This window comes from Plectrocnemia conspersa, unplaced genomic scaffold (assembly GCF_051122295.1).
Source record: "Plectrocnemia conspersa isolate PC_06_02 unplaced genomic scaffold, ASM5112229v1 ptg000004l, whole genome shotgun sequence".
NCBI classification, from domain to species: domain Eukaryota; kingdom Metazoa; phylum Arthropoda; class Insecta; order Trichoptera; family Polycentropodidae; genus Plectrocnemia; species Plectrocnemia conspersa.
This window is the reverse complement of record NW_028277168.1, coordinates 9,025,307-9,049,702: the sequence shown is the minus strand read 5'-3', so window position 1 is coordinate 9,049,702 and position 24,396 is coordinate 9,025,307. Positions and strand designations below refer to the sequence as shown.

Genomic DNA, 24,396 nt, shown 5'->3' with positions numbered 1-24,396 from the left:
AACTTCTTCATCTAAAATGAGTAATACAGTCACAATTTATAATCAAAGTACACATTCCATTTCAATCCAATCGCATAAATCTAAATTCAGCGTATTCTTTCGTTAGTCGAAAAGTTTAAATTTTGCAATAATTAAAATAAATCTTACGATCAAAGTTTTGCTTGAATAATACGTTTATTTTCAGAACATGGACAAACCCAATTAAAACTTTCCAATTAAATCAAAATATTTCAGAATATTCTTATTCGAGAGATTTCGTGGACGAAGTCAGATTTATCGTGTGGAATTTTATCTTTACTTTAAAAGAGAAACTAAAATGATAAAATAATAGCGTTGGCGTCGAACGAAAACAATGCTACATCGCCGGATTAGGCACCGATCCAATATTTCCCCGGCAAAGTTTTTCACCATACTTTACCGATAATTGTTTAGGTTCACTGAGCTTGATCAATGGCTTCCCGCATAATTCCATTCACCCTTCGGTTCTTTGAATTTTTCAAAAGTGTTCGTTCGCGCAAAGAGAACCTACGGCTCAAAGTTGATACTGCTCGCTAATTAGATCAGCGACGAACCGACGCTGTTTTGTATTGTTTGCTTGAGTTTTTTTCACCCCTGTAGACTAAAGTGTGTTTTTTATTTTATTGTATAGTACTTCTCTGCATCATGGCTCATTTCACGATGCGTGAATTTACAATTGCGCGTGTCACTGTGAGTGACATTGACAAGTGAGTTTCAATTGTCATACATGAGCCATGAAAACAGCAGTTTGTTGTGGACATATCTTAATTATTGCATTTAAAAAACTATAAATACTAATTATTATATTTTTAGATTAACTCCATTGTAACGCATTGGGCTTACGTATGTCTAGTAACAACTACAGATTAAACAAAAATTGTATATGATAAAATAAATAAGACGTTAGGCTCTTAATGTTATTTTAATTTAGCACCACTCGCACGCAAATATCGAACGTGGCGCCAACTTAAAATTATTTGTAGAAAATAAACGTCGACGTGCAAGAGCAACAGGGCGTAAGCGGCGACAAATAAAGTTTTGTCGAAAAATTTTCGATCGAGCACGTGCGGCCCGCGGAACGGGCAACTATTAAATTTACATGGCCCATTAGTCCCGGTTGTGTAAATATATCGCGAAAGTTGGCGCGCGGGCGTGTAGTTCGCGTCGTAAAAATGCCAGCGTTTGTTCACCGTTCGCCTTATCCGCCATTTGTGTCCGCGGACACGGCCGCATTAAATTATATTATTGCCGGTTAGAGAGCGCCCACCCCGGGCGAGCGACGCCAGGGCCGTAAACAGCGTGGAGAAGGAGCGAGGAATAAAAACGTCTGTATGCGGAAGTTGCGCGTGAATCACCTGCCTTGTCTTGTGATTTTGTATTTTTGCACGACGGATATATATCCTATCATTCAACTAGATATTTTTTTAGTCTACTATTGTTGAATGTTTGCATAGTTTTTTAACCAAATAATGATCATAATGACTCTTTAAAGCTGCCATTATATTTTCCCTTGACACTGTGAGACGTTTTTTTGTTGTTTTGCCCTGCTTGATACTATTAAAAAGACTGATTCAGACTTCAGACCATGAATTATGTATTAAAAATATTTTATTTTTCAACGCTTCACAGAATCTACTTTTTTAACGACAGTTTCGTTTTCTATACAATGTGCTATTTAAGAGATCTTTAGCATTATATGATAGCACAAAAACTGAATTGCTATCAGCCCATGCCTTTAACTCTTAACCAATAGATTACATGTACCGTATCTATACTGAAAAAACGTACGCATAAAAACGCAGCGTTACGAAGTGAATTTTCATAAAAAGTCTGAAACAGCTTAATACGGTTATAATTTTAATGTTTTTATTGACATACAAGGAATAAGGTGCTTGACTTAGAATTAAAAGCCACTAGTCTAAATAATGCAGCAGACTCAAAATTATATTTATAAAAGCATACACTAATATCAAAAACCGGCCAATTAAATCTCTTATTTGTAAACAATAATAATAGTTACATAATTACTTAATTTATTTATTTAGATAATATAGGTAATTGTTTACACACTGAACAAATAAAATCAAAACATACAAAAAAAATATAATACAAACCTAAACAGAATATAACAAAAAAATGAATATTATATTTTATTTTTTAATGCACAATTGTGTTTCTTTATTCCATTGAAAAAATCCGGTTTATGTTTATTTTCGCGGATTGTCCTAGGATCATAAATAAACAAATTCACACCTTCATACAATATTCCTCTGGTCGTACTCGTTTTCTTATACCTATCTACCCTTAAAATATCTCTATGTCTAGTATTAAATCTGTATACATCTTTATTCCTTAATAAATACTTATTTTAATACTCTAATAATATATTTTCTACGTTATATATAAATACTAAAAGATTCTTCTTCAATATTTATTAAATATACAATGATTCCAATCTTTTATTCATACTTTTACAACTAATAAATCTATTTTTATTTTAAACTACTCTTATTGCCTTTTTTGTAAATCTTGTAACGTTGTCCAATTTAATTGATTAGAAATATGAAGTATTTTTGTAAAGTGGGGCCAAATAATACTATTGTAGATTATTTTTTTAAATTTATACTTAACATATTTTTCATCCTAGATATATTATATATTATTTACATTTTATAGTATTAAATATTTCTATACTTAAGTAATCTAAAACTATTATTAAAAATAAACTAATATTAAAAATAACCATAAATTTAGTTACGTAAGTACATTATTTTTTAATCATATTTCTATTATACCTATTCGTTATTTAAATGATCTACGACTTCTTTAACATTATTACCTAAGCAATAAATTAAAGTAACGTCTGCCAATATATGTATCTTACATTTTTAAATAATTATAAATATATCTTTTTTTATATATTAATAATTTATGTATAATTGATTTTCAGACTTTAGTTTTAGCCAAGTGTCTTTAAACTTACTTGAATATATTGATTAGTTTACCTATGGGGTAAATCTTTTAAATGAATTCGTGTCTGCTGCTGTGACTTAAATCGGCGGCCTTTTGGTTACCATTCTGATCCTTTCAGACTACGCTATTCCGACCTATACCTATTGCTATGCATTGGGCTTACGCCTGTCATCCTACAAAGAAAGATTTTACGAAAGGCTACCAACTTTCTTTACTTTGTATCACTGAATGGCCTGATTTAACGAATCTTGTCCATATTTACCATACTGTTCATAGTTTTTTTGTTTTTTAACATTGATAGGCACACATCAGATGTGTCTATCAATGTTAAAATCAATGTCATTAAATTTAAATAAAATTATTTTACTTAAATTTAATATGAATATTAAAAAAGTGAAAAAAATATCTTCAATAAATCAAACGCTTTTCAGTGAAATCTGTGCAACAATACAATACCACATGATTATATTACAATACGAGAAACATAGTTGATTTTGAAAGGTAAATTATTGAAAAAATTGTGGGCATCACTGATTTATACAGCTATATTTAACATAGGATATGATTTTAAGCGCGTTTTATCGCTTTCCGACATTATTAAAAGTGCTATTCGATTTCCGTAAATAATGACTGTATTTTTAGAATATTTCCAACTCTTTTTATCTACGCTTTTATACAAAAATAACCACAAACGACTCTTTTAAGAACAACTTCGTTGCGAAACATCAAACGGAGTATAAAAAAAGCCTCTTCCTATTGTTCAGAACTCGACACAAGTTCTGATGGTATACGAAACCGCACGGCTAAAACAGGACCGGGCCGAGCGCCGCTTTTTCGTAACGAGATTATTTTCGCTCTTTTACGCGTGTTTAAATTTCGTACAAACAAATAAAATAGGACAAAAATATATAAAAAGTAAACACAACGCGTGACCGCAGTGTAATCCGCTGACGAAATAATGCGCCGCCAACATCGCTCACTTCTCCTCGTGTCTCCGCGCATAACTCCTGTTATAACAACACTGAATCATTTCACACGTATAGTTGGAAAATAGCATTAACCGGTTGTTTTAAGAGCGCATAACTCGAGAGTAATCAAAATATATAGCGGTTAAGGACCGCGTTCCAATGCGGGCCCGGGAAAAGCCATTTTGAGCCGACACATGAAATTGTTGCTTGAAATAATTACATTTTCGTTTTAATGTAACCGTCACTTCTATTATTTTTATTAACATTTATTTATTTGTAAGATTACGTTAGGTTAGTGTAATATTTGTAACGTGAGCACACATAAGCGTTAAATTACTAGTATTGTCTAGCATAAAATTTAAATAGTTTATTATTACATTGTCTATATTTTTTAGTACGTTAATTTCTTGCGCTTTTTTTAATTTATAATAATTTGTATCGTTTATATTAGTTATGTCGCATTTAATTAGGTTAATTTTTTTTACAAATCTGATCATCATGAAAAAAATAATTAAGAAAATAGTTATGATGCACACTTAAAATATGTAAATACAATCCTAAATATATTTTTAGCTCTTCAAAGCTATCGCCAAAAACATCCTTGTATTTGGCAAGCTCATTGAAAAGCTGTATGTAGGGCTTCTGACCTGGGTAGAATCGAAACCAGAGACCTGTTTTTTACAGGTATCCAGTTATTTAAATTTCAATATAATACTTGATTTTTCTGTATGAAATATATATATCTAACACAATTTTCAAAATAAAAAATCTCCAGGTATTCTTTTATTTTACAAAACACATTTTGAGATTAAGTGGGTAGTGAGTGCAGTGAATCAAAAAAGGATAGGAAATCAGGAAATCCCTATTTAACAATCCGATAATATTGTTTCATAAGTTGAGTTTTATGACTTATTTTATTTCGGCATCCTCAAACATTTGAAGTTTAGCTAAACAAATAGAAATATTTGCTTTAGATACACACAACATACTCGGAGGATGGTTGTACACAAAAAACGCCATTAAAGTATATTGTTTATATTAGTCTCTTGATCGCTTGTTATCCAACAGTTGATAAATACCAGCGATTTTTTTTAATCCATTGAAATCTCGATATTAATTGCATAGAATAAATAAATTGATTAGGTAATTAATATTTGATATTGATTGAGAAGTAACAAAACATATTTATCATTGACAATGATCGCCACTTCATAAAGTTTCTGTTAATCTTTTGACTCATAGTAGAAACACATTTTTGCTGTCTACAATATATTGGATGGGTAAGCCCTTTCACGTGTTTTCACAATTAGCAAATTCATATACTATCCAACGTTCACAGACAAAAGCAAAACAAAAGTTTTTCTGAAATTTAATAATGTTGTTCACATATTACTTCTCAAAACATAATATGTGAACAACAATCGGGATTCAGAGAAAAGCATTCAACTGAAACTGCATTACAAGTAGTGATAAATGATTGGCTGTTGGCTAAGGATACAAACAAAATCATTGGAGCAGTTTTCTTGGATTTCAAGAGAGCCTTCGAAACAATAGACAGAAAAATAATGTTAAAGAAATTGGAGAGTATAGGTATAAGTAATATAGTTTTAAGATGGTTTAATAATTACTTATTTAAAAGAAAACAAAAAGTTAAAATAAATAATGTATATTCTGAAGAGAAATTAGTGTCTTATGGAGTACCACAAGGGTCTAAATTGGGACCATTGTTATTTGTTTTGTATATTAATGATATAGTTAATAACGTGAAAAAATGTAAAATTCAACTATTTGCGGATGACACATTAATGTATTGCATGGGTGATAACATTAAAGAAATTGTAAATAATTTAAATAATGAATTAAGTATATTAGAAATATGGTTAAAGAATAATGTACTTAAATTAAATGAGAATAAAACTAAATGTATGTTTATTAATTATAAAAATGTGTTAGATAATAGTACCAAAATAGTAATAAATAACTCTAGTATAGAAATAGTGGATAATATAAAATATTAAGAAGTAATTGTTGATACAAAATTAAATTTTAAAGAACATTGTAATTACATATTAAAAAAAATTAGTAGAAAAATAGGTTTATTATCTAGATTAAGACATATATTAAGTATAAATACAAAAAAAATAATTTACAATAGTATAATATTGCCCCATTTTAATTATTGTGCAACACTATTAAATATGTTAAATAAATTAGATAAACAAATGTTGCAAAAATTACAAAATAGGGCAATGAGAGTAATCTTAAATAAAAATAGATTAACTAATTGTAAAAGTATGATTAATAGATTAGAATGGTTGAATGTTCAAGAAATATTGAGTATGAATGTTTTAGTATTTATATATAAGTTAGAAAATAATATGTTACCAAAATATTTTAATAAGTATTTATTAAGAAATAAAGATGTACATAAATATAATACTAGAAATAAAGAAAATTTAAAGATAATTAAGTATAAGAAAACGAGTACGGCTAGGGGAATTATGTACGGAGGTTTTGATTTATATAATAGTCTTCCAAGAGAAATCCGAAACAGCAAAAATATAACGGGTTTCATAAATGGAATAAAAAAACACCTTCGTACATATAGAAATAAATTATAATATTAAGACTTTATTATTGTATATTTTTATTTTTTCTTTCTGTTATGTATTTTTTATATATTTTTATATATGTTTACTAAATTTTTTAAATGTAAAGATTAGCTATTAAGCTAAATAAATTAATAAAATAAAATAAATAAATAAATAATAATTTTTTTTTTACTATTTTTTCCATTTTACTTTGGTTTCATCACAAAATTGAATCTTGTCTATGAAGTTTCAAATTTATATAGTATGAATACGTTGGCTTAAAAATATTTGAAAACTAATATATTTATCAAGCATAATAGTTTTGTAACAAACAATATTTTTAGCCGACGTTGTAATTAATTTTGAAGTACTACTTTTAATCAAAAATTCTTCTTACATATACATTTTATTGAACCTCTCTTTTTGTTTCGCATATGCAATTATAAAATTATCTGTATTCTGTAAATTAATTAAATTAAGAATTAAGAAATTATATAATATAATTATAACTATTTATTTATAATATATTTATTTTTGCCATCAACATTTAAATAAATTTTTTGTAAATTTTTCCTTCTGATTTACACAATAATTTAATATAAAGTTTTGTATAAATAATTATACACCCATATATTGTCAATACTTGAACTTTTATCATTATATATTGTGTGTATATGATTATTTTGATTCAATTAAATATTATCATTTATATCGGTTTTAATTTTCTATTTTTTTTAGCTTTTACTTTTTAAATATATACTATTGAAGCAAAATACTAAAATAAAATATTTTTATTTATATTATACGTATATAATATAAATTATATCTATATATGTCAATATATAAAAGTAGACAAACACTTCCACCATAACTGTGAGAGAATTTGGACGGGTAAGAGGAGCTGAAAATGTGGCGATTGTCGATCGACTACCTCCACAGAGACTCCAGATATTTTTGTAAAAAAAAGTTTGTCTGAATTTTCCCTAATATTAATCAGTATATAATAAAACTGAATTTACTTACATAACATTCGAAAAAGTAGCTCGTGACTAACTTTGTTAAATGTTTTTTAAAAATGAATATAGACTACATCCAAATTTTAGGATCAAGGGATTTTGTCATTGTCTTTGAAAGGCATAAGAGGTTAATGACAATGGAACGACGCTGACGAAACCCGCGTTGATAGTTTACTAGCACTTGCTGACAGTGATTTTGTATATATCTGTAAAGAATGTGATCAACTGAAGGAACGTCTGGAGTTTTTTTAGTTTTTTTATATTAAATATATATATATATATATATATATATATATATATATATATATATATATATATGTATGTGATATTCATTACGATCGAAATTAAAATTTTTTATAAAAGATTTTTCATAACATATATGCATTGTGTATTTTTTTTTGCATTGTTGGTGTAATCATATTATATATTAAATTTTATTTTTAAAGTTTAATCATATTATATCCATTTTGAGTATTGATATAATAACATCCGCCGGAGGATAATAAAATCTTATTAAATTTAAAATAAAAAAATTTCTTCTGAAAAAGAAATACAGCGATTTATGAATAAATATATATTATATAATATATTTATGAGCAATTAAGATTCGAGCTTATAAAAGTTTAATACACCCTAAAAAGTCAAGGGATGTAAAGCCAGGTAAGTAAATCAATTCAGTCAATGAACCCGATAAAGGTGCGAGTTTCGAGCTCTCCTTTCGAAGGTATCCCTTGCGTGGGTCAGGCGATAATGTGATTAAACATTTATCAGATTAAGAACGCCCAAAGGGTGATGTCATACCTAGGAGCTTTCGGAATACGGCGTGCCCTGCATCCGGGACCGCTTTGGAGCTTTCGAATAAACAAAACAAGACACTAATGGAGCCGGGTCATTGGTGACTGCTAAAACCTTTCGTCTATAAAAGTTTGCCCCGCATTCTAGACAACTTCTATCACTTCTCTCCGATCTATCGGATTACAACCGAAAACCTGAGCCGGTCTTCGGAAATTGCCGAATAAACTTCCGAACAAAGTTTATATTTAATTCAAGGGGCACGTAGCGGTGAAAAATCTCTGATGGCCATGGGCATTTATTTTTAATACAAGTGTAATTTACTATACATTCTGAGAGAATTTAATCAAACGCAAGTAATTGACGAAACCTTTCCGAACCCTTTCCAAAGCAAAATTTAATAATTATATGAATGAGGTCAAGTTTCAATCAATAATATTTCGAGATTAATATATGTATACATATATATATATATATATATATATATATATAAGGCATTAAGATGTATTATTGTCGGTACATTGCTATTTTATTTTAATTTATATCGACCTCTGTAATATTAAATTACATAAGCACTTATTAATTACTTTTGTTAAACTTAAAATATTATAAACATCGCTAATGACTTTTAAATGTATTTGCTAGTAGCAATGCTTCTATGTATTTTCTATATATACTTTTCTGTCTTAGTTGCAGCGTATTAAAAATATCTTAGATTAGTAGTATTCTGTTTATTTTGTGGATTAAAAACAATTAAAAGATAAACTACTGCTAAAGTTCCAAGCAACCATGTTTTATTGTGGCTTCTTGATCAATATAAAAGTTGCATCAGTTTATATTGATAAACATATTTAAAATCCATCAAAGAACTTCAAAAAAATAATCAAAAAGTGAGGATTGTGACAAAATAAGTGGCAAGGACTCTACGCAGTTTGTCTGGCAAAAATATTATTGAAAAATGGGAAATCAATGTTGAAACATAGATAGTGACTATGTTAAAACATAAATAAAGTGTCGTTCTTTATTATTAAGTCAACTCTAAAATAAAGTAAGTTGTCTTTATTTCTTAATTATTTACTATTAAAATTATTTACAGAAATTATATAACGAGATCTTTACATCACTAAGTTTAAATTTTTTTCCATTCACAATCATTGATGAAATATTATATTTTAATATGATCTGACATACAAATTTTATATTTTTAAAATTACTATATTTATTTTTAAATAATAATTTATTGCTCGTAAATAGGCAATGTGAATATATAATTGTAATATATGCATCTTGATTTATGATTATCTAACTACTATATATACAGAAAGTCGTAGTTTAGAAAGTTGTTTTTCTTTTAAATAAAAACAATTGTTGGTCGTGTGATCTCTGAATTTGTGACAATTCGTTCAGCACGGCTGACCTCACGATTTAATATTCAACCATGCGCGATGTAAAATAATCAATCATGGGAAATTTAACATTTGTTCTCATGTAAAGACCGATCATTTTTCTCTCAACCAGCAGAAATATTTTATAAAAATATTTAATCTTTCTCGCACACACACGAGAGGTCACAGATGAACACATTCACATTCGGACACATCAATTTATATCCTTACCTGACAAATGTAGCAGTACAACCACAGCGGCCAGCAGGGGGTGGTTCGCCCACCCCTTTAGCGAATAGGGGTGCATCGCCTCTTCACTCTCGTCTCTCGAATTTAATGCATCCGTCTTCCTGACGCGGATTCATTGTCGCGCGACCAAAGTTTGAGTGCATTTTTATGATGATGAATGCTTCACATCCAGCATCCTTTGTTATTCATGACGCACTTGTTTGCCAACATAAATCACACACGGGGCCGTTCGCAAATTTTCAAACGGAATTTTTCATGCATTTTTCACATGCGAGCTTTTTTGTGTGCTTCGCTATGGTATATTTTACATAGATATCCGCACATACGTCACTACAAAAGCTTATTGCACTGTTTGTTTTTGAATTTATTTATTTTTTTGTAATGTAAAATATGTCATTGTACACTGTCGTACAAATGATATTTTTTTTGCACTATTATTTTAAAATTGAACCTGGTGAATCAAATCAACCCACTTGTTTTATTAATTAAATAATGTTGTTGCTTGCTATAAAAATATATTTACAAAATCAAAATATTCATAAAAAATATGTAACATAACAATTGGCAATATATAATATTCACAAATAATTATTAAACTTTATAATTTTTATATTGTGATTCAGTTTTTTATAACGTATATATTTGCATTTTCATCAAATTAAAATTAAAAAAATATAAAAGTATTAACGGTGTCTATTATGTAATATTTATCATTTTTTAAAATATAAAAATACAATATTTATAACTTCAACTTATAAAATAAAGTATATCTTTAACTCAAGCTCATAAAAGTGATTTTTGTGGAACAATTTCAATAATAATTGTTTAATAAAAATACTTAAAAGGGTAATAAAAATACACTTTTTTATTTTTATTACCCTTCGAAATATACACTTTATTTGTTAATGAAATATACAAATTAGTCATTTGAGCAAGTTTAATGTCACTACTGAACAACATTTTTGTCAAAAAGGTATGTAATTTAGATTTGTCTGCAAAATTAATTTTTTTCTTTAAAAGTCTTGGTATTCAGATTTTGACTTTTTGATCTTTCTAAGATACAAATACTTTTTGTAAGCAAATTTTAATATGTAGTATTTAATATAAAAAATGCTTTAACAAATTTCTTTAAATTTTTTTACTGAATTAACATTTTTGATATTTCTTTACTTACGTTCTTGGGTAATACAAAAATAATATTTTTATGAAGCAAAAAATTTACATTTAATTGTTTATTTTGATTTCATTGATTTAAAATATAATTTGATTTTAAATATGGAACCTGTTTACACCTCTGTCCTTTTTTATTTTAATGGCACAATATGATAACCTTAGTTTTACACCGTTTGCATTTTGTTTTTTTTTTATAAAATAAATAGTCGTCTAAAGAATTAGATGGATGAAATAAAATCTTATACAATATTTTATACTTAAATCTTGCATGTTATATTTTAAATTTAAATCATTTATATGCACTTAGACGAGTTCGCTTATAAATATCACTTTTACTTAAGTAATAATTTGCAGCAGTTATTAGGACCAAAAACATGTAAAATATTTATTTGCTTTATATAAATTGTTTACTATATAAAAACGGCTGTTTTACTGTTTATACATAAGGGCTTATAATTTACAAATAAATAGTTGCTATTAAATAAATATTTTAGTAGTTTTAGTTTAAAATTTAATGATAAGAAAATAGCTTGATTAATTAAAATGTATAAAGATAGTTTTAAAAATATATTAATTTTCATATATTTTTTTTACGGTCTAATAATCAAAGCTTTAATAATATATACATTTTTTATTTGTGTAATAAATAATATATATTTATGTAGGTAGCAATAATTTAGAATTTATAAAATATAAAATGATTTGAAAAATAGAAGCAACTTAGATCAAAAAGTATAAGCTTTTTAGATCACTATTCAACTTTTATTAGTACATCAGTAGACAAATCAAAAACCATCCACATAAAATTTACCAAGACACATCCTGACAGACAAATTGCAGCTATAATTCAATGGAACTTTATTATATATGCCCAATAGACCATGAATCATCTTTATTTAGTGAATACCTAAGTTATGTTACGTTTCATTTCTAAAGACAGCAATTTAAATTTATATAAACAATGATTGCTGAATAACTAAACCAATATCTAGTAATAAATAAATTGTCATATACCATATGTATTATAAAATACCTTAAATAATATTTATTTAGAATAGATAATTTGAAACAATCTTATTTCACTACCAAAAGGAATAACTTAAAATTATAAATACATTTATGAAAAATATATTTGTCTTCAAGAAAATTATATAAATTATAATTTAATGGCTTGAGAGTGAAACTATTTATAAATTCAGCTAATGTATACTATTTATTAAAAATTCAGCTTAAGTACAGTATCATTTAATAAATCAATCTAACGATATTTTGATGCAAAAATAAATAAATTATAATGTTTATATTCACGGAAATAAAAAGTATTCATATATGTACATATTATATATGCATGTATATTAAAAAACTCTAATGGAGTTATCCATAAGCATAACATATTTTTGTGTAGCACACCTGAGCCACTCCCAATGTCTAAATAAGGAACTCAGTCTCACACCCAATCTTAATTTAACTTTAAAATAAATGTTTTACAAATGCTTTTCAAAAACATGTGTTGTATTTAATCGTATGTTATTCCTATCACGTGTTTTCTAGATCGACATAGTGGCGTCAGTCGATTAGGCGCGAAGAGTGAGATTCTCAACGCATCTGAATGGATTTTGAGTGTATATATTTATATACACTCATACAAACTCAATGGCATATTTATACGTCGTGGTGGGTAAGTGGTGAGAATAACATTAGCCCAGGCGATGACTAACAAGATCCCGCGTTGACGTGCCATGTAAATGGGAGCTTTAAGCTCGGACAACTGCACAAACAACTCACGAAATTACACGTGAGGGGCCCTTGGCATTACCCTAATGATAACTCCGTTAAAAATGATAATTTAGGAGGATTTCTCTCGTAACTTGCTTAATGTGTTCGTACGCTTAGGATATGAGAGCAGTCGTATAAGAGGAAAACGACTACTTTTCATCTTGATGGAGGTTCGCTATGAGGAAGTCGGACGTGAAACCCGCTAAAAGAGGAAAGTACACCTGGTGCTTTTTTTGCGCAAGGTTGTGTCAGTTTTTATAGGAATAAAAATATAGATATGTATGTACATACTCTAGGACTGTTAATATTAAAATAAATTTTTAATATTTGATAATTTCAATAGCGGTAATAAAACCTTTATATTTTTTAAAGGTAATAATTAGTAAAATAAAATAATACATATAATAGCATTTTAAAAATTACCCTTAATAAATCGTTTATTTTATTTTTTTTAAAAATGCACATTTTAAAATTTCTTGTAGCAAATAATGACTGGGAAAAAAAATATATTTATAATACTTATCTTTAATAAAATTAAGTGATATGTTTAAAAATAGCTAAAACATAAAAGCACAGCTCATTTAATAGCTACTTAAAAATGATATTTTAAAAAATATTTACCAAACATACTTATTTAAATCAAAATTTAAAATAACGTTTAGCAAACTCTTTTTACTTCCTGAAATATTGTAAAGGCATCTTAGATAACCAAGTTAAGGAAAAATTGTTATAACTTAACTAAGATTTGCGAAGGATATTAAACAATTTTTCTATAAAAAATGCTTGTAATATTAAATATGTATGTACTGAATAAAAATGAATATTAATATTTTATTATTTTAATACGCAAAAATAATAGAATACAAATATATAGAAATCTTATCTAAATCATAATCAATTATGTAAAAAATATTACATATGGTCGTTATATTACAAATATATTTATTTAACCATAAAATTAACATTCAAATACAAGTAAAGACATATTTTTACTAGTATAAATTTAATTTTACTTACTCAAGTTAATTAAAATTTATCAAGCAATTAATCAAGAAAATTATCTAAAAATATGCTAATCTAAAAATTGAAACGATAGCGTCGGCTTTAAACTTTTGAACCCTTACTAGTTTCGTGACGAGAAATTTTTCGGCCTTAAAAAATCAAATTAAAAAGCTAATGTTTGTTCTGCCGACGAGTGTAAGCATATTAAGAAGAAATTACTCTATATAAAGAGATTCTTAGAAAATAAATCAAGCTTGTTACTTTTAGCTAGCTGAATATTTTAAGGATAGAGCTTTTAAATTATAGTGTATATTTTTAAGTCCATACGAAATTTTATATGTGAACTCACTCAGTATTGAATATATAAAGCTGTATATACAAAGGTTAATATTAAATAAAGTATAACAGCTCAATTCCTCAGGGTACATACAAGTTTGATGGATAAACATTGTTTTTATTTATATAAAAATCTTTAAATATGCATTCTATGTTTATTTAGATTAGACCCCTGGACACTTCCCTTACGATCATTTTTCAACCATGTTTAGCGCGTGAAAATAATAAATTTCCACAAGCGTTTTGTATTTTGTGATCATTATTCATCATCGCCCGGCAGAATGACGTGAAAGGAATATTCAAAGCTAAATTTATTATGTAAATGCTCCGGTACCTCCGTCGAACCGTAAAAAAACGCTTGTTGAACACTGCTCGTACACAAATTTCGGAAGGGGTAATTAAAAATTAAAATGTGTAAAAAAGTTTCCATTAAAAGAGTTTTACGCTAGATATTTTTAAATATTAAAAACAACTAATATGTGATAAAAGCTTTTATTAAATTAATTGCAATAATATTTACAGCTTGTTTAAGTAATATATTTTTTATATATTTGTTTTTTTAATAATATTAAATCTAATTTTGCTAATTTAATAATTAATGTTAATAAATAATTTATGAGAAATTTAATAAGTGAAACTAAATGATGATTTAATTAAATTAGATTATTTGTTTTTTAATACATACCATAGAATTTTAATATAAAAAATAATATGGTTTAATTTAATATGCATTATATTTCCTAGCATGTTTTGAAACTCAAAATTTGATATTATAATTATTTGTAATTTGAAACGATCACTCCTTATTAGGATTTCTAAGATTTTGCTAATCCTAAAGTTGAAGAATTATGTAATAAATTTAAATTAAAGAAAGTATTTGTACCGTATTTGCTAAAACAAACTAATATATATCATGTGTATACCATGTATGCATATATATGATATACCAAGCGATTATTAAAATAATATGATAGTATATGCATTCTAGATTTAATTATAAGATAGGGAAATCGCTAATCCATGTTTGTGATTTTTCCCAAATTTAAAGCGTAACATATTATATTGAATGTCTAAATAGACGTGTTTTTGACATGCTTATGTTTTTTTATGATTTGCTAAAATTTGTTTAATAAAATAAAATAATATAAAAAAATATTTTTAAAGACTGATTTTTTGTTGCACATTAGATAATAAACAAATTTAATTTAATAAAAAATATATGTATACGTTAAATGAATACCGGTAAGCTTTCAATATTTCAAGTGCAACGTGGCTTTCTTCAAACTAAATAATAAATTATAGATAAAGAATTTTTAAAAAGGAAAAAATTATACTACGCATTAGGAGTTTTTTTTTACACAAAAAAAAATAAATAAATTTAAAGTAATTTTTGCAATAATATCACTATATCAATTAAAAAAAGCTATATATAACAGTAATATTTTTTGTGATACAGTATTCCTTAAATTCTATTAATATTATTTTAGTAATCGTAAACAATTTGTTTTGTTTTTAAGTCGATTTCTAATAAAAAGATAAATAAATAATATTTTCACTATTAAGTCAGTAAGCCATTTTTTTATTAGTATATCGAAAGAGAAAAACTTCTTAATATATTTTGCAAATTTAACAAAAATTAACATTTTTCTCAAAAAAGGTATAAAATATATTCATTTTAATTTATTCTGAATATTAAATTTTAATATTTTCTACAAAAGCTTAATATTCATAATCAAAAGGTATTATTCAAATATGCAGAAACATGTTTTATGCTTGAATGAGTCTCTTACGACGAATGAAATATCATTTGGTAAAAAACGATTTCTTAACAAATTGGTCCTAAACTAATGAGAAATAAAAATATTAATAAATTAAAACACTATTTTCAAAGTACCTAAGTAACTCAAGAAAATCTGATTGATTTAAATAAGATGATTCTATTGAATCGGAATTTATTTAAATAAGTATTGTATAATCCACACATCACAATAACAGCAACAAAAAGCAAAATTCCTTTTACGGCAACATATATGTAAAACAGCATTTTCATTACTGCTAATACAAAATAAACAGGTCGTGCCTTTCAAACATAGACTTGGAGCAAACCCTGCAAATATAATTTTTAAACATTATAAAGGATATTAATGTGCTATTTAAATATATACAATCAAATCCCTTGTTTTAAATATTGTCTGTAAGCTAAATGTATACGTTGTAAATATAATAATTATTTTATTTAGATTATATGCAAATAAATAAAATGTTTAAATAAAAATGTTACTGGATTAATAATTCATAATAAATAAAGTACTTCTGGTAGCTTAAAAAACTAAGGAGATTTGAAAACTATAATATACAATACATATATAATATATAGCAAAAGCCCCAGATATATATTATTAACATATCCTTCTATTACTATATTCAGTGATTATCTATAATATTATTCTAAAACAAATTTTATTTGTAGCTTATATTTAAAAGCTTTCTCTATATGTTATATTGAATAGAGTAAACAAAGTTACTGCTCATAACTAATCAAGATGGACTATAATCACAATCATAAAACATCTTGATAAATGGTCATAAGGGAGGTGTCCAGTGCTTAATCTAAATCAACATAGCAAATAGCAGCGCGTGTTTTGTTGGAACGGTGACAAAGATATTTCTGGATAACTTTCCACTTAGGACATCGGGAACATTAATCACCGGCCGGGAAATTCGTGAGACCGGCACTTTGGGGTCGTTAATGCCCCCTATCCCGCGCTGGTAAAATCCCGAAAAAAGGGACCCCTAAAAAAAAGAAACGTATTAAAAATTACGCCGACGTTTCCCTGCCCATTGCCGGTGGATATATGGATACATAAAACATGAGAAGGTTCTCCAGAGCCGCTTTGACCCTTCGAGACTGCGGACGAATAATTTACATTTTATAATAACGAACGGCCGCTACTTTCTTGAATAACAATTTCGCGATTAATTTATGCGACTCTCTGACTTTGTGGTCTTTTTTTATTTGCACCATCACCCTACCCCGACCGCTAAATATTATTCCATTCAATTTCGCAGGCAACCCTTGTTGTATTCATGCTCCCGATTAATATGGCGATGAGGGTTTTTGAGGATTTTTTTACTGTGAAACAAAAAAAAAAAAACAATTCATGGCTTTGCATTGAAATGCATATGCGCTGATGAACAATTTTGTATAAAATAATAACTGAGAATAACAATTTGAATACATATAAATATATGTACATACATATTTGTATTTGTTGACAAACAAAACTGTACTTTAGCAATAAATATAATAAAATAGAAAACAATTTATTTTAACTTTTCTTCTATTATATGCATTAAAAAGCTCTACACGGAAAATAAAGCTTTATTCGATTGTAATGAAATGTCAATTAAATATCTAATTAAGAAATTCTATACCATTTTAATTAAGTAACTAATTAAGAAATATAAATTCTTGATACAATTCTTATTTTATAAAGCTATAAAGCTGTACCTGAAATATATACGATGTCTCAAATATATCAAGTAATAATGCTTCCAAAAATAACAATAAGCTTATATATTTAAATTAATTTTATTAATTTGAGGATTAAAATATTTGTTATTTTTTATTTAAGATAATAAAAATGTTTTAATCAAGTAATACAACACATATAAGGGACTTAGAATATTTATGGCTAACTCATGAAATATCTGTTTAAGATAATTAGCTAAAAATTATTAAGAATATTAAAAGCCATGGGTTTAATTACCATCCACAATGATTGGGTTATTTAGTGGTGAAAATATGAGTAATTTGGTGTTGCGTGTTGAGTTAGCTATTTAATTCAGATGTACGATTTAAGATTTTTTTGTTTTATAAGCTTTTAGGGATTTATTTTTTTTGTGATATATAACTACTATGTGGCTTTATTTTAAGTAAATAAGTAAGTTTTATAATTTTATGACTTATTTTTTATAAAAGAATCAAATGTGAATATTATGTCTTCAACCTATTAAAATTATTTTTTGCGTCTATATAACCGTGTGTATGAATATCTCTAAATTTTTTTTTTTGTTATTTAAATCTAAAGACTTATGTGTATAAAACGCGTTTAATACTCACCGACAAAAGTCGTTTAATGATATTAAAAAATCGCGACGCGTTTTCACGCTCTTTTTCAAATAAACCGTTACGGAAGAATTATCTTCGGAGGATTAGCGACTGGACAACGGTTTGTTTTCCCTTTTGAGGATTATGTGGTGAACACAAAATAATGAGAAAAAAACGCTTCGTAGCGTTTCATTACGTAACACAATAGCATGGCGTATATATAAATATGTATACTCAAAAACGAACGCTATTTCTGTATCGTTATCCCCTCACAAAAGGGACGGTGTTCGGGCGGAATCAAAGGCTTTGTCCGTTACGCGATTAAAATTTCCCTAGTTAAAAAAAGTCTTCTTCTCCTCGAGAACCTATATAAAAGTTTGTATTTATATGTTATATATATAACCTAATTCACTTTTGTGTAGATTTTTAATATACCGTTTTATTTTTCGGTAGCAATAAGGATACTTCGCGGTTGGGTAACGAAAGCCTTGAATCGTCTATTAGTCGTGAAAGCTTTTTCATAATTTAATCAATATGCAATATGAACATAACTTAATAATTAAAATATCTTATAATATACTACTATTGTACCACTAAAAAAGAATATAAAAGTAGTATCAATTTATCAAAAGATTTTTATATTTTAATTATAAATATTTATTTATAAAATTCGTTATTTTTAGACATGTTTTAGTGATAGTTTTAGTGACAATGGAGTTTTAAAAATATTTTGCGTACGTAGAAGTCTCTTTATCGACGTGTAGTAAAGCTTAAAAACTAAAATAAGAGATGACTAATTGTCTAAAAAAATGAATTGCAGAAAACCGTTCAGAATTAGCGACTACACTGTAGGGATAGAGTCGCGTTATACACTACTCCTGCGGGACTGGTCCAATAGGATAATTAGCACATAACCAAGGATGATTACGGAACCTGCTTGGCCATGACCCAGATAAAGGCTTAAGATTCACACTTAAGTAAAGGGAATCGTTTATTTTAAGCCTCAAATCCAATCAAAATCATAAATGGAACATTTACTACAAACGATTAGAGAATTCATTTAATCATGAATCGATATAGAAAGCTGACTAAAATATTTCAATTAAATTAATTACTAGTAATTAAAATAAACGATATTGTTTAACTTAAAATTAAATTAAACACACATTCTGGTAATTAACAAAATTTTATCGGATGTGTAACAAAACGTGTTAGGTTTGCTTTTAATTGGGTCATATGTGCATTACTAAAGTACACCATTGAATTTATCAAGTGCATGGATGTACTTGTATATATTATGTATTATAATGAACCCGAACAGCCATAATTCTCAAACTGAACCCTTATCCATACGGCAAAATGAAGAATAAATATTTTATAGTTAAACTTACTAGGGATACGTGACTGACGATCACGTTCCATTCTCAAAGAGTCCGTGGAAATTCTAGATCGTGTCGTAATGCACCTTTTGATGCTGAATTCAGGTTAAGTTTGCGGTGTGAATTATGAATTGGCATATGTGACGTTCAATATCTAATACAGCTAAGTCATACACATATGTTTATAATAATTATTAAATAAAATTAAAAAGTTTTTATTTATTTAAAAATATATATTTTATTTCAATGAAAAAATATTATGTAAAGCAATAATTTCTTTTCTATAATCACATTTAAGAATTTTAATTTTTTTTAATAAAATTATTAAATATTTTAATATTGAAATATTTGCTACATATATATTTTTTATATGGTTTTAATAAATCATTATTGAATATTTATTAATTCAATAAATTTAAATAATATTATATATTTGATGTTCGCATTATTAGGGCGTTGATAATAATAGGGTTTTAATGTATTCAAATGTAATAGAAAATAATAAAAACTATAAATAAAAAATATATATTTTAGCAGGTAACCTAAAAATATTTGGTTTGTCACATTGAGCAAATATTTTAATTAAAGAAGACGACAAGATATTAATTTTTATTGAAATAAAATGATGAGCTATTTATTATCATTGTTGTAAATGCGAGAAAATTACATATTGTGTTAATCCATGATTTTAATTATGATGCAACTATAATGCTTGTAAAGGTAGTTAATAATAACTATATTAGATGATTATGCTATATATGTTGTTATTGATAAAAAATATTATAAACAGTACTTGCTTATAATTAAAATTCAAATTCATGAAAAACACTAGTTTAATTAAAAATTAGAGTTTGTAGTGACCGTTCGCCAAATAAGACAACAATGATTAATACATTAATAAATAACAGTGAAATAACGTCTTACTTGCAGCGACCGTTCGCCAAATAAGATAACGACGTTTCTTGGAACTAAATTTGAACTGATTTCCAAGGTTTCTTTGAACCAATTGAAAAATAAGTTTGAGTTTTATAAGATAGGTTTTAAACTTTTTTTTAAAATATATAAATCATTACTAATCATATGTTTCTGAGTATTTCTAGAAGATCATTATTTTAGCAGGAAACACAATTTTGCTACAGAAAGATTTGAATCATCTTATATTTTTTTAAATTAGTAAGATAGTCATTCCAAAAAAAAAAAATTAGAGTATGTTATTATGAAATGTTTTTATCTTGTTTGATAAATGTCGCTTTATATTTATTAAGTAAGTAGATATTGAAATCGTAGTATGAAAAACGGTTTGCAATTGTTTCCAAGCGTTGCACTGCTACATATGTATGGTCAGTATTAGTAAACGCATGTGAAAGTTTTGAAGTTACTTATTTTAAGTATAACAGTTCTTAATGATGCTCAGTATTTAATGTTGTATATATTAAACATAAAATAAAATAAATTTAAATTAATAAGTTTTTATTTTTATGGTTATTTTGTATATATTTTGCACATACGGTGAGATACATTCCCTTTTGCTCGCTCGCATGTTAAGTGACGAGAGTGATTGAGAAGAAGTAGGCGTGTGGAACGCGTGTAACGCACACCCTTATCTCTCACTCACTCTCGTCACTTTACACCCGAGTGAGCGAAAAGGAACGTATCTCACAGTACGCGCCTAATATATATCAATATCTTTTAATTACTATTTTTTAAATTCTATTCTTCTTTTTTAAAACGTTTGCAAACAAAATAAATATTTAGATAGTATTATCTATTTTGCAAAGTTGCGTTTAATGAAAATCGAATTCCCAAATTAACTTTAGATACATTTGCATATAAAATTGCTATTTTAGAGAGTATTTCATAATGTGTAGAAAAATGCAAAGTAGAATTAATAAGGTCATATAAAAAATATTTTTATAATAATATTAAAATTATTATCAAGCTTAGAAAAATTGTATATAAAATAATATCTTATTTTAGAAGTTACAACATTATTATTCTCACGCGGCATAATCTATGTAGTAAATTTTAAACTATGATTTATAAAATATAACATGTATATTATTTGAGCAATATAAATTTATTATTAATAATATATATTGATATGAATAAACTATTTTTTCTGTAGGCAATAAATATATACAAGTTTCTGGTTTTTTAATAATTCTCTTAAGTTTTTTCTTCAGTAATTTTTATATGTGTATGATAGTAGTAAATGAAAAAAACTGCAGAATAAAATTTAAGATATATATTGTAAAACAAACTCTTAATGAAAATAAGTAAAAAGTAAAGAGTTTTGCCATATAGCCGTTGAAAGCTTAAAAAGTATGGCCAAAGTTCACGCTTGCTTAAGACAGTGCAATACGTATCTATAAATTGTATATGAAACATCCTTAATGTATTATTATAATAAAAATATAAAGTACTTCTAATAACTAACAATTCCTAGATAGAGTGCCCTATTTGATAAATATCATATTAGGTAACTGTTTATTTATACTAATTTAGTATTTAAATAAATGTATAGTAGACCCCCCAATAGCACGGTAAATTGGGAACGTGCCATTTGGATGCCCTTTACTTTAAGTGTAAGGGAGAAAAGAGGAGGATATCTCACCATACGCGCTTGATTTATAAGTACGTAATGCAAAAAATATGAGTATTTTCTAGTCCTCCAACTACACGCGCCCGAATAGCACGTCCTTCTGAAAAATTCTAAAAACTTTAGTTTTTATGTTGAATAGATTAAGTTTGTCGTGCTTTTTTTTATTAACATTGATCAAAAACCCCTAGATAATGTGGAAAAAGCGAGTATTGATCGTAAGAATTACAATTTAATATGGGAAAAGAATACAATATTTTAATTATTTTCCTTTGTAACGTGACTAGCTTTAGCCCAATGCGTTACAACGAGGTTAATCACTAGCAACTGAGTAATTCAATCAGACATAATGACTACCCACAAGTATTAACAACTAGACTAAAAGTATGGGAATCAGTAATATCTTCATAATATATATAAGTATGAGCATTACTTTTTATAATTAATAGACCGCTCTTAAATAGTTGCTTATTTTTATAAATAAAAATTATAATTGGCTGCAAGGATTCGAACACGTGACTTATGGGTTTTTAGTCTAGGACATACAAACAACGCTATTCTGATCTTTTATGTATAACTACAAATTATTTTAGAAGTAAGTTTTATTTTGTCTTATATATTTGTGAAGACTTAAAATTTAACTTACACATATATTTCAATTTGAATTATTATCCTAGACATAAAGCTTTGTATTTTGATTATCAAATCAGTATACACAATGTCAGTCATCATGTTCCTGTCGTGAAATCTTTATTTATTAAAAACACTCAATTTAAATTGCAAAAAAAAGTTGTTAGTGCAACGATAAAATTGTGTTCAGACATTCGCACGAACGAAAGTGTCAAAGTAACGATCATTATATCACTATTTCCGATATACGTCTATGTAGTATTATTTTACAATTAACCTTATCACTCCGAGCGTACATAACCGGGTCGTGTTTTTCCAGCGGAAAACTTTTCGTTTTCCCTCTCCCTCTCCTTTTCTAGTGACGGAGGCGTCGTCACGTTTAACAAACATCAAACATTTACATAAAACGTTGAAAACTCAACCGCCTCTCACTCAATTTATTTTCCATTATCGCTTTCCGTTAGAGGCCGAATCACCGTCGAGCACGCACTCACTTTAATCGACAAAAACACGGCGGATTAGCAAATATTTGCCCCGAAGCGAAAAATTGGCTTATAGCGCATAATCGGCTCGTATTAGCCGCGAGAGGTTGAAGATAATAGGATCGGGGTTTTTAACGAGGCACGTCGGTCGTTTCGGGTTAAAATTGCGTCAATGCTAACCGTTCAGCCGACGGCACTAGACTAAGCGCGTGGACTCCCCTACCCCGACACCCAGAACACTTCCAGTGCCAAGTGAAATAAATAAGATAAACACTATTAATCCCATGAGCTTTCTGGTTGGTCTTCGTGTCCTGGCGAATCGGTTAAAGTGACCGGTGACGGCCCTCGGTGGGCGTAGACGGAAAAACAGGCCGTTTGTATGGCTTTGGTAAACATAGTAGAAAACCCCAGAGGATAAATAATAAAGTATGTAAACAAGTCGGAGTGTGTGAAACAACAGATTGAAGATAGATACAAAAGATAAAACTATATATACATAGATTTACAGATTCTAATTTCGAAACGGTTTTGAATCCTGAAATCGAAAATTTTACTTCTTGAGATTTCTGGAATATCATATTGCTTTTTGTACGACTCGAATATAAATCTATTATATTTATGTGTATAAATATTATAAACGTTCTCAAAATAAACGCCATTTTTATTAACTTAAATCTTCAACAAACATTTTTGAATCCTTAAATTAAAACTCACTTTAATAAATTCCTCAAATTTTTGAAAATACAACCCAGATATAATTAATTTTATTTTTTCTAATTTTCAATTTATATTTATGTATGTATATACACACATATGCAAGGATGGACTAAAATTAATCAACAAGACGATAAGAAGAAAAATTTCATTTAATTTAGCACCTGAAGATTATCGTCAAATTACGATTGAAAGCGTTCGT

General features: G+C 27.2%; 1 protein-coding gene across 11 annotated transcripts in view; it reads right to left on the bottom strand.

Annotated features, from left to right (window-relative positions):
- Positions 1-23,683, bottom strand: part of LOC148235845 (limbic system-associated membrane protein-like) — a 67,889-nt gene extending 44,206 nt beyond the window's left edge. The window contains exons 1-2 of one of the 11 annotated variants that reach the window (XM_088184117.1): positions 23,276-23,683; positions 9,975-10,497 (exon numbers count right to left, since the gene is read on the bottom strand). In XM_088184117.1, the coding sequence (XP_088040243.1) occupies positions 9,975-10,050 (76 nt within the window). In that variant the 5' untranslated portion in view covers positions 10,051-10,497; positions 23,276-23,683. Of the gene's footprint in view, positions 1-9,974; positions 10,498-23,268 lie in introns of all 11 variants that reach the window. The other 10 variants (XM_088184122.1, XM_088184125.1, XM_088184128.1 and 7 more) reach the window with 10 other exon arrangements.
- Between the last annotated feature and the right edge of the window lie 713 nt (positions 23,684-24,396).